This window comes from Euprymna scolopes, chromosome 7, assembly GCF_053919585.1.
Source record: "Euprymna scolopes isolate OS-2025 chromosome 7, ASM5391958v1, whole genome shotgun sequence".
Lineage (NCBI taxonomy): Eukaryota > Metazoa > Mollusca > Cephalopoda > Sepiida > Sepiolidae > Euprymna > Euprymna scolopes.
Genome location: NC_136488.1, coordinates 154,197,893 through 154,210,997, shown reverse-complemented (window position 1 = coordinate 154,210,997; position 13,105 = coordinate 154,197,893). Strand labels below are relative to the sequence as shown.

General features: G+C 31.8%; 1 protein-coding gene across 7 annotated transcripts in view; it reads right to left on the bottom strand.

The window, feature by feature from the left end:
• Positions 1–13,105, bottom strand: part of LOC145280074 (MYND-type zinc finger-containing chromatin reader ZMYND8-like) — a 240,607-nt gene that overhangs the window by 64,177 nt on the left and 163,325 nt on the right. For all 7 annotated transcript variants that reach the window (XM_080131764.1, XM_080131766.1, XM_080131768.1 and 4 more), the window contains 5 exons: positions 10,743–10,830; positions 8,247–8,302; positions 5,320–5,400; positions 2,535–2,594; positions 275–330 (listed from right to left, as the gene is read on the bottom strand). In XM_080131764.1, coding sequence (XP_079987890.1) covers positions 275–330; positions 2,535–2,594; positions 5,320–5,400; positions 8,247–8,302; positions 10,743–10,830 — 341 coding nt within the window. The remainder of the gene's footprint in view (positions 1–274; positions 331–2,534; positions 2,595–5,319; positions 5,401–8,246; positions 8,303–10,742; positions 10,831–13,105) is intronic.

Below are 13,105 nucleotides of genomic sequence, written 5' to 3'. Positions count from 1 at the left end.
AGTCTAACACTGTCAATATCTGCAACAGAGAGATGAGGCATTCAAGTCATGAATGCATAAGTTCAATCATCAAAACAATGCAATTTGCAATTCCCTCTGATCCATTCGAGCAGAATAAAAAAAATAGGAGGCATTACTTTTGGAACGTCCTTTGTAATAATAACCAGTGACGAGGAAAATTTTTTTAAAATTTCATTCGTAATCATATTAATACAAAAATATCAGATGCGAAAATAAAGTGTATTAACACTATTTAAAATCAGTTTCAACTTACCGATCATGAGCTCCAAAAAATCGTACATCAACCATTCCATTCTTATCCCGTAATGCCTGAAAAGAAAGATAAAATATCAAAACCCTTTGACTGCATTAAGAGTCTTTGAAAAATTAATATCAAAGAATGTTTTTGCTTCAATTGTATTAAAGCAACCATCTATCCCATTTTATTTGGTATTCACCAAAAATTTGGATAAAATTTTTTTCTTTTTATCCTGAAATAAAATTATACTCTGCTTTTTATATATATAATATTGATGGTTACTGTCCAGAATTCTCTCTATATTAAAAAAAAAAGAAGAAAAATATGTATGATGTACATACCCATGACAAAACAAAAATATCATATTCCAAAAATCATATAAATTGATCAAGTAGTTTTATTTTATTAAAGAAAATAATTTTTAAATGAATTATGAGAATTTGTAGGCATTACAATATAAATCTTGTAAGTAAGAATAATAATTGAGTTATTTCCCTTGTTTTTGGAAATTTTTTCTTTTTACAAAATGGTGGGCGAGACAGCCACTCTTCGGATACTCATGAAATTGTTTTTTTTTTATATAAAAATAAACTACTTGATCAATTTACAATTTTTGGAATATGGTATTTTCATTTCGTCATGGGTACATATGTACATCATACAGATTTCTTTATTTTTCTTTCTTAAAATAGGATGAATTTTAAATAAAAATTGAGAAATTTAAATGTGAATGGATAATCAATAATTTAATAATGGTGGTTAACAAAATAAAATAGCAATTAACAGATGTTTGTGACTTCATTTTTACATGTTTATGCTCATATCTTAAAAAGTAAATACCATTAAAAAAGACAAAAATAAGTATCATAAAAAAAACAAAGATACTATCTATCTATATATCTATAAAAGTGAAAGTGTCTGTGTACATTTCCCTATGCAATAACTCCGTCAATTTTTAGTCTACAGACTCGAAATTTGATATACGGGATACTGAGATTTGGGAAAATCGATGTGATTGGTTTTCGGCCAGAAATTTTGCTGTTAAGAGATCAAAGTTCAACGATTTGACCTTTGAGAACTCTACCAAACTCCTCCGAAAATTTTGGGTCTAAACACTTGAAATTTTAGATATAGGTTCCTTGGACATGGATCTAACTTAATAACTTGATTTGAGCCCAAAACAATAAATGTTAAGGGGTCATAATAGGGGTCAAAGTTAAAAAAATTGACCTTTTTTTTTGTTTTTGTTTTTTTCTCAGCATACATCTCCAAACACCTGGGCAACGCCGGGCTGAAATGCTAGTATATCTATAAAAGTGAAATTGTCTGTGTGTATGTGTACATTTCCCTACCAAACTACTCTGTCAATTTTCAGTCTACAGACTCAAGATTTAACATAAGGGGTATTGAGATTAAGGAAAATCTTTTTAATTGGTTTTCGGACAGAAATTTGGCTGTCAAGGGGTCAAAGTTTAACAATTTGACCTTTGAAAACTCTACCAAACTCCTCCGCAAATTTTGGGTCAAAACACTTGAAATTTTGAAGTCACTTGGACATGGATCAAACTTTTTAACTTGATTTGAGCCTAAAACAATAAATGTTAAGGGGTCAAAATTGGAGTTAAAATTAAAAAAATTTGACCTCTGCGGTCTCTACCAAATTACTCAGTCAATTTTTGGTCTAAACATTTGAAATTTTACATAAAGTGTATTCAGACATAGGGCAAGCTTTTCAATTGGTTTTTAGCCAAAAATTGGGCTACAAAGGGATCAAAATTCAAAAGATTTAACCTTTGTGGTCTCTAGCAAACTATTCAGGCAATTTTGGGTCTAAACATTTGAAATTTTACATAAAGGGTATTCAGACATGCAGCAAGCTTTATAATCAGTTTTTGGGCGAAAATTTGGCTGCCAAGAGGTCAAAGTTGAAAGAGTTAACCTTTGCAGACTCTACCAAACTCCTCCGCCATTTTTGAGTCTAAACACCTGAAATTTTAGATGTAGGTTATCTGGACATGAGTCAAACTTTTTAATATATATACACATATGCACATAAAGTTATGAACAACACATAGGGTCCGAGCAAAGCCGGGCTGAACTGCTAGTTACAAATAAATGCCAATAAATAAATACCACTGTCAAAGAAAACCATAAAGCAATTAATTATAATTTCTAAATCATTATTAGGAATATCAATACTAAGAAACCATTAAGTAATGTTATAAAAATATATCTTTTTAAATAGAAGCTGAAAATGAATAAAAATGATACCTACCTTCGCTGGCCAAAATGGATAACCTTTTAACTTTGCCCAAACAATACGATGGGGATTATTCTGTAAAAAGACAAAAATAAAAAAGACCAAATTCCTATGAATTATAAATTTCTGATAAAAAGTAAAAAGTCAAGTAAAACAGGTAAATTACTACTGATAAATATAAGTTAGATAAACATTAGAAAACATCTTCCCTATATGTCAAGTCTGTAGGCCTGTAGATGGTTTAGAAGGCTGCTTGAGACTTCTCAAAAAATTATCACAATTATTGCAGTCAATCCTGGTCACAGCACCAAATTAAAATGCATTATTAAATTATTTATTGTCTCAGTGGGTTTATCTGAACCAGTGTAGTGACCAAATGTGGATAATCATTTTACTTTCTTAGTTATTGGCCATCACTTGGAATGAATATGAATGATATAAACTATTTCTAAGATCTATATTATATTTCTCTTAGTCTGTCTGTCTCTATTTCATTCGGAAACTACTGGGCCAATCTGGCTGAAATTTTTAATGGTCCTTTGCTATGGTAAGGTGCAGCAAACTAAGTATTATGGAATAGGTTTGATGAACAATTAGAGATTAATAGAGATTAGTACTTAATGCAAAGATGAACACATTTAACTATATTCAACCATCAATTTAGCATAAAGCACTGATTCTAAGTCAATGGACCACACTGATGAAGAACCATGCAATGTTAAAATTACATACATACATATGTTTTCTGTTTATATATGTGTGTGTGTGTATATATATATATATATATATATATATATATATATATATATATATATATAACAGAAAACAAAAAACCTTTGAAGGAAGAGATGTAGGTAACATTTTTTTCTCATAGTTTTCCTTAAAAGGGAAATGGATTTCATATTGTTCACTGTAAAAGTGTTTTTTTCACAACATCTGATAAGAAGCCGTTCTTGTGAAAATTTTCGAACAATATAGGGTTTGAATTTGTCCGAATAGTCTTAAAACAATTGTAACGAAAGATGAAATACACTATTTGTTGCTATCAACCCATTCTTTGAACTCTTGATTTTAACACAACAAACAATATATGAATGCTCAATTACAAAAGATGGTAATTTTGAAGTTTATAATTTAAGTCATCTCATTCTGACTTAAAATTTATTGGTATATAAACCGTTATCGAATTATCAATAATATAAACCCAATAAAATTCAGAATACTATAAGATTATATATACATACATATATATATATATATATATTTATTGTATTGATAAAAGGCGAATTTGCATAGCTTGTTCCACTTATGTATGTATTAATTTGTTTCTATCTGTTATACCTCTGCATTGTATTGCTTTCTATAAATTATCTTTATATACACACTTGACAATGCTTCAAGCAAACTACATTAACATATTATGAAAGAAAGTTTGTTTAATCACTTCAAATAAAAAAGTTAACTTTAGACAAATACGATTTTTTACAGTGAATTTAATTATGCCATTCAATTTATATATATATATATATATATATATTTATTTATTTATTTATTTATTTCTGTGAAAATATTCTTTATTCACTTATATTTCCTTTTTATACATCCTAATCCTTATTTAAGGTCAATGTAATTATAGAGTATATAATGAATGAATGATAAAAGTCTTTATTCCAAATTTCATGATGTTGACCATCTTACAATTCATTCCTTTAATTCAGTTGATATTTACAGTTCTTGACAGTATCTGTTTCGTAGCACAAAATTAATCACTTAATTATTATATCAATCAGTGAATCTATTTTGCCCTTAACTCATCAGAAGAAATAACAACAATCAATCCACCAAAACGAAATAAAATGCATTTGGACATGATTAAAAAATTCCGAAAATTGGAAGAGAAGCTGCAAATACCTTATAGTTTGCTTACATTATGCCATATATATATATATATATATATATATATATATATATATATATATGACTTCTATAATTTAATTATGCAATTCAATTTATCTATCTATCTATTATATAAAAGGAACCTTGTGTGTGAATTTGTTTCCTATGATCTCGGAAACAGCTGGGCAGATATTTTTGTAATTTCACACAAATGTACTTGATTTGTTTGGGAGTGCTCTTATGTAAATCTTGTATCAGAATGGGTTTGATAAGTAGATATTGACTTACTACACATCTCAACAAGATGTGACACAAGGTTGGAAAGTGGAAATGTCAAGCCAATGTCCCTAAAGGAGGGCACTCTGGCCTAGCAAAAACTGCTTGAGCATCCCTGTCGGCATTCCCAGGCAACAAGCAATAAACTGGGAAAGTGAAGCTCTTAGGTAACACCCAGGCGGCGTATTTCAGTTCGACAGGTGATGGTCCAGGAACTTGCAAATCACCTATCAAGTTGACTGTCAAGAACAGATTCTTGACTGGTATGTTCTACCTAGGTCTCCAAGCAACCAAAGCAGCAAGGAGACCAACCCTACACTATGAAAATAAATCTATAATTGAAAAACACGTGATTAAAGAATGAAGTCCACATAAATTTGAGTTAACACTTATACATGGTTCACAGAACAATTCTTCTATGTGTGTGTGTGTGTGCATGTGAGTACTCTATGGACTCTGAAATGGCTGGGCAGATAGGTTGTAAATTTCACACAAAGGTATTTGATGTGTCTGGGAGTACTTTTGCGTAGGTTTTGTATCGGAATGCATCTGATAAGCATTGAAAATCAATAATCAAAAAAAATCCGGTTAAAGAAGGACATCGGCATAAATCTGAGTCGACACTTACACATGGTTCACAAAACCATTCTTCTGTAGTCTGTTCACATGATCTTGCATAGCAATCAGGACATATTTCAATTTCTGTCATCTATTGAAGAAACAAAATGTCAATAATTAGTTCTTTGAAAGGACTTTAATAATAATGTAAGAGCAGATTAAAAAAAAACAATGGGAGAAATGCTGTAATCTTAATAGATTAGGGCTGCGACTATATCAGAATTTTAACTGATATGATACTACTATACAGGCTGTTTATTTTTAGGGCAGCAAACTATAAATTGATAACTATTTTCTTTAATTTCAGAAATTTTCTATGTGCCTTACATGCCATATGAATTTCTGCTGCAACTACACTATTAATAGTGAAATTCAAAATTTTTAATATTGAATTTCATGGCAAACCAATGGTCTCTACTTAATTGTCGTGTCAAAGTAATGAATATATCCAAAAATTATGAAAAACGATAAGGTAGAAGAAAAATTACAAAAGAAAACATTTTTTGAGAAAAATTAACAAAAATAAAATTTTTGGCTAAAATAACCATTGGAGAGTTCCAAAGGGAGGTAAATAGCATATAACTATTGCCAATGATTTTTATAAGTTGTGTGCTAACACTCATAAATATTAGCTACTTGCCTTGTTTTAACATTGAATTACTTCCCTTGTTATGTTATGAATATATATAGCAATGGTTTTCTTCTTTCTTCTATCTATATATCTTCTTCTTCTATATATATAAAAGCCAAACGTCTGTGTGTATGTATGTTTGTTTGTAACGCTAAAACTTTTGAAAGACGGAACCAAACTTGACAAATTTGGTATCATATCGAAGCCCCATCACCCGGATGACAAATATCGAAATTTCACGTCAAACGGACCACTAGAAGTTGGTCAACTGATCAGTTATCTTCGAGGGGGGCCCCCAAAAAACCTGTCATTATCTATATATATAAAAGACAAATGTTTGTTTGTAACACTAAAACTTGAGATGAAAGATTCCTCGCCCCTAAAAATAAAACATATGTTCAATATCTGCTTTTGTTTTTTCATTGTTTATACGGTCCCGAGCAACGCCGGGTAGCCCTGCTAGTATATATATATATAAAAGTGAAAATGTATGTATGTTTGTTTGTGTGTATGCTAAAAACTTTCGACACACGCGACGAAAATTCACAAACTCAGTATCATATCGAAGCCCCATCCTTCACTTGAAAAATATCAAAAAATTGGCCCAAAACGTTAACTTTTTCACCCCGAAATCGACAATTTCCCACAGGGGGGGGGGGGGGTCAACAAAAACAGGTTTCTCGTAATGATGCCCGATTCTACGCATGCGTCAGATGACGTCATGACGTCGTGACCTGATTTATTTTAAATAGTTGAAAAACCGAGTAAATTTCATCTCCGTCGTTTTAGCGCAGTTGGTTAACGCGTTTGTTCATTATCTAAACGTTTTGGGTTCGAATCGTGGTGTGAGATGTTTTTTTTTTGTTTTTTTTTTGATTTTTTAAATTTAAATATTGAACCCTGTATTATTTAAGCTATTTTTCATGTAATGTTCGTTTTCCTGGTTTTTTCTTTTTTTTTTTTTTTTTACTTTGCTTATTCTTAGCAACACCCGGGTATCCACTGATTTTTTAAATTTTAATATCAAAACAGGCTCATTTAAGCCATTTTTCACGTGTTCGTTTTTCTGTTTTCAACGTTCGTTTGCCTTACGTTAGATTTTTTTTGTTTTTTTATGTTTTGTACCCCTGCTAGTCTTTTATAAAAGGCAAAATGTGTGTGTTTGTATATCTCGCAAAAACTTCTGACAGACGCATGAGAACGTGACAAAATTGGTATCATTTCAAAGATCGATGTCTCGAACGACAAATATCGAAAAATTGGCCAAAAAGATTAATTCTATCACCATCAACTGGACCGTTATCTGCAAAGAGGGGGCAATTTTTACCGTCAACATTTTTGCAAATCATTCAAGCCTTGCATGAATGACGTCACATAAAACAGGTTATTTCAAACGCCCGTGATGTCACAATCGCCATGGCACACCGATAAGACTGTTTGCTTTTTTCACCTCCTTTTCCTCTTGCAAGTTACAGGTTCAAACCTGCCTACTACTCCTCATTTTTTTTTTTTTTTTTCACTCGCAAGGTACTTGCTACTATTTTGAGTTGTTTAAATTCATTTTTTTTTTTTTAGGGTTTTGATTGCTCGACCAACCCCCTTCCACACACCCAGGCAACGCTGGGCACAGAAGGCTAGTTTTATGATAAAGGTCACAAACTCGTTTTTGTAAATATTTAAGCACTTCTGGCATGCCAAGTAAGTTGAAATTGATTCAAAAAGTTAGTAGATATTCTTGTTTTTTAAATCGATTTTTTTTGCTTTCTGAATTTTGCTATTACAGTGTAGTTGCACCAAACTTCTTACATAAAGATTTAATAAAGCATTTAAGGCAATTCTAATAACTTTCTATTGTTTGTATATGGACATTATTGTTTGGATTACAAAAATAATGTGAATGGATTTTTAAAAAATTATTAAGATTAATTTATCATTGTTAAATTTAATGTTTTACAAAATTATTTTTGTACATATTAGATTTCTGTTTTAAAAATCTTTAACATATCTTAAGTGATAAAACCTTGCAATCAAAGTAAAAAAGAAAAAAAAAAAGAAAAATAAGAGGGAAAAGAAAAGAAAAAGGTATTCAGACACAAAATGTAATTCTTTTGGTTGTTTCTTGTTCTAGTGCGCCCCAGTCAATTATTTTTAATCAAATATTTATAAAATTAGAAAACCTAAAAAACACTTATGTGCCCCCTGCCATTTATTAAGCTTATCATTTCTTTCTTGTTAACATATTTTAATCTTTCAATAAAAAATAAACTGTTTATATATTACTCTGAAATGATAACAAAATAACTTACCTCATGTTTGCAAATTTTTATTATCATTTTTGCACTGGCAGTCAATTTGTGATGAGCTGAAAACATCAGAAAGAAATAAAGATTATAATACAAAATTTATTACAGATCAATTGAATGCTGCTTGAGAAGTATTAAACTATAATTGTGAGTAATTACATCTACTTGAAGAAATCAGACCTTTCCTCAATTGTTTGAATTGACAACTGCTCTCTCATTAAAAAAAAAAAAAAAAAAAAAAAATCAACTCATTGCCGATTTTAGCATAAGAGGTTTTGTTTGCTTAGGCACTCAACCCTTGGATTGGATTGAGGAAGTGTTCAGTTAATGCCTCACCTCCAGGTATTAGCACCTTTTTTCTGAGGGACACATTGACTTATAACAAGTCGCCTGTGATTCTAGCACTAAATATTGTTGAGTCTAATCATCACTATTTTTTTATAACTTTTTCAACTTAGGAGAGGTAGACCGTCCCCTTCCATTAAAACTAATTACGTATGTAACCTTATTACAGTTGTATGCAAATAAATACTTCCCACACCTATTGTGTAAATATACAGTTGAATAGTTTTAGTTTTGTCGGGGGGGGGGGGGAAATATTGCAAGCAATCTTAACCCTTATCCCTGAGTGGCTTCCGGGCCTTGATAAGTGGTGACGACCGTGTAAAAAAACAACAAAAAAAACTAAACTACAATATAAAAACAATACCATATATTTTAATTCATTTATTGCAGACTATTATCCTCATCTTTCTTAGATGTTGTTTCATGTTTCGGCCAACTATTCCTCTGACCTTCGTCAGGTGGTAACCTCGACGGGATAGGAACTCAGAATCTCCTAACTGCATTCTCAGCAATTACTGCCATCCATATTTGTTGTCATCTCACCACGTTTTTGGCTAAGTAAGCCTCTGCCCGGCTTTGGGTAGGATTGAAATCGCTATCTTCAGATAATGCTCACCTGGAACCGTAAAGATTTAACGTCTCTATCCACTACGCCACAGGCCCTGAAGGGGCGATCAAGGTTGGATTTTTGGTCTTATAAATCCACGTTTATTTATTATCTATCTTCCATAGTCAGGTCTGATGGAAGTCAAAGGAATAGTTGGCCGAAACGTTGTGAAACAACAACTAAGAAAGATGAGGATTATAATCCACAATAAATAAAATTAATAAATAATACTCATCTCATTAATGAAATGGAATTGGGATTATTTGTTTTACAGCACATCTACCCTATAAGGACACCATCCTAGGGATTGCCTGCCTTTCTGCTATAAATACATATGCAAAAGTGACTTGAATGTAACGGGTGTTGACCTGGGCAGCTGGCAGACTGCGGTGCTTGATTGGGTGCTGTACAGCAAGGAGTGGGAAAAGGAGAGAACAGAAATCTGATGCTGGAGAACAGGAGACGATGCAGAAAGCAGCAGTAAATGGCCACAAACCCCAGCACATCATCTTCCTTCCTGCGCCCATGCTGCAGGGACTGCCATTCCTGAATAAGGCTCCAGAGCAATCCTCTGAAACAATAAGGTGCAGGTCATTTTCTCCAGAGATAGATTGTCTACTACTACTACTACTACTACTACCCCCCCTACCCAGTCCTTTGAAAAGATTTGGAAAGTTCTTTAATTATAGTTTTGGTTAATCTCATAATAGATGAAAGTGGTTGTTTATTTTGGGAAAGTATGGTACAAACGATCTTGTGTAATATCTACAAAAAAAAAAAAGAAAACGTCCTAAAAGATATGTGGGTACTTCTACAGCATTAGTTACAACTGAAAATCTGCATGTGATATACTTATGTGTCATGCTGAAATAAGTATCCGGACCAAAACACAGAAAAAAAAAAAAAAAAAAAAAAATTGAACAACTAAAAGATTGATTTACTTGTAAAGTAAAAATCAATTTTATCACAAATTGCAGTTTTATTATGTCATTCATTTTTACTTGCTTTAATGAAATAATAATTTATCTCCCCTGCTTTACAAGAACTTCCGCTGTTATCAATGGCGAATCAAGAAAATATGATAAGACTGATGCTTCTTATGTTTACTTTCGGCAGCCTCATAACTCTTGCTTCCCTTATTATATTCTTTAGTCCTTATATTCCATGAGCAATGTTTCTGACAAAGAGGGAAAAATTGCTGTTTTCCAGGTCAGAATCTATTCCATCTAACACTTATTGTTGGCAAGTTTTTGACCTTGAAGTAGTATTCTTTTTTAGCTCCTTACATCAAATGGCTTCATGCCTTGTCTAGAGCAATTTCTATAAAAAAAATTTTATTTTTAAATAAAGTTCTAGACGATCTTCTAGTCGATCATTTTTTCTAATTTTTGGTGAGGATACTTACTTCATTATGACAAAAAAATGACATAAAAGTGTTTTTATGTGGAATGTGATTTTAAATTGTGACTAATACTATAGAAACACAAAAATGTGTGAATAAAACTTCCTAGTTAAAAAAAATAATGTAAAAAAACAAAAAAACTTACTTCCATTGAATATGATGCAATTGTGTAGGATCCACTTGACGTCAGCAAGAAAAGCTTCAGTGGAAGCATATTTGTTGTATTTAATATTCTGGAATAAACAGGTTAAAATACAAATGAATGATGAATATGATGATAAAAAAACAATAATGAAATCAAGATAAAAAAAAAAAACAATACAAAGCAGGTGATAAAAAATAACTACAAAACAAATAATTATTTCTCATTCACATGTATTTGTCTACTCACCTCCCAAAACATCGTTAAGCTACAACCACTATCAATAATCTCCTCCACTCTTTAAACCTAAATATGGATTCCATGAATTAAGTTTCTTTCTTAGAACTGCCTACTTGTAGAACTCTGTTCCACAGGCCTGCTTTCCAGCTAACTACGATATGGTTGTCTTCAGACCCAATGTAAGCAAGTTCTTGTCAAACTGTCGCTTTAAATAATCAAATTATACAAAACTTCCACTACTAATGATTACTACTCTATTGTCTCAATGAATACCGTACACTAACTAAACTTTATCCTTGAGTGGCCCTTCAAGCCTTGATAAGGCTCCTTTGTAAAAAAAAAAAAAAAAAAAAAAAAAAGGAGACATCCTGTTTCGCTAAATGAATATTCAAGAAAAAAGTACATTTCGGCAATAGCGTAATGTTGTGATTACTTTTAAGATGGACGAAACATATGTAGATACTCACAAAATGACAAAAAAAAAAAAATAACTTTGACACAAAGTTATTTATTCTGTCCGGTTTCACATTTGACGCATATTTTCAATACGACAACAGATTTGCTCCTTTTCTAGTCAGATAGCAGTCCTTTGCTTTAAACTACAATTCGCTGTTGTGTGGCAGTAATTCTCTTTAAGACCACCAGTCGACTGGCTCGCTTTCAAAGGGATACAAAAATGAGACTCGTGTACTTGTCAAGCATACCTTTCAAATCGACACATTTTTTCTTCCTTCCTTTTCCTTTGATCTTGATACCTCTATATTCGTTTCATTCCGTGATGTCATGTTCACAGCTTAAATGCTGACATAACATTAGCTTGGCACATGGGTCGTCAATATGCGTATGTATCTAAATAGCGGAGATATGTTACAATACCAGTTCCCTTTTTTATGCTCTCTCATTAAAACCTTGCTTTGAATTTTGCAAACTACCAAACTTACTTTCACCAATAGTATCGTTTAAAAAAACCTTGTCACACTAATCTGAGTCTATGGAATGTTAAAACCAAAACCATTATAAGCCATACAATTAGTGTTGAGACGATTAATCTGAATCGGTAATCAGAAAAATCAGAACTTTTGGGGGTATCAGAATCAGAATAATTTGTGGCTATTTTCTGATACCAAAGATTCCTTTTAATTATGTTTTTTTTTTATTAGATCTTGTTTAAAACAAAATCTTCCACTGCTGGTAGTAATGATAAAATAATATTTATTGATTTTAAACAAATAGTAAAATTAAAATCTATAGATCATCCCCACAAGTGTATTTTTACGTTTGAGAAAATATCTGTACATTTAACATATGTTTTATGGTAATCTGGAAAAATAACTCTATAGTTAAACATTTAGAGATTTATAAAGAATCGAAATCGTGAAGTTAGTATGGAATTGGTAATTGTATCGGAATCAAGAATTTAGTATGGAATTGGGTAAAATATTGCAATCGTCCCATCACTGCAGACAATACAAATTTTTTTTTAGAAATAATAACTTCCGATCTGAAAAATAAATAAATAAATATCTTCTATAAATATAAAAGCGAAAATGTGTGTGTGTATGTATATGTGCACTTTTTCTGTATGTCCACAAAAGGGTTTTTCAGGGGAGCGCTCGGTCGGCTAACTCCTTAAAACTTTTTATATGCTGTCTAGATGATAATATGTACGATTTAACAACGGGGGTCACGCATGTATTTAATTTGCCCAACTTTTAAATGTTATTTTTTCCAGATTTTTAGATCGCCGTGTGTTTCTTTTGCTCGGTATAAAAAAAGAGAAACTGAATTCGAATTAAGCGATGTAAACGTTTGGTCAATGTCAGCTTTTCACCGTCCTATCAGACGATTGCTTTCGTTTGGACAACACTCCCTCCTAATAAACAGGGGAGCTGCTTTTCCTCCCCAAAGTTGGGTTTTCACCTCATTAAAAACTGTCCCGCAGAAAATGTTAACCACTGAATAGCCATTGCTTAGGTCGTCATAAATCTTAGCTCCGCGACTTCTATTTGACCTTATTAAGCGGGCACCTGTCAATTCTACTTAAATAAATTCAAACGTCTTTCACTTACTTTTTCTTGCTAGTCGAGTGGTTAACGTCTCACGTTTTTTGTCCAGCTTCGCCTCAG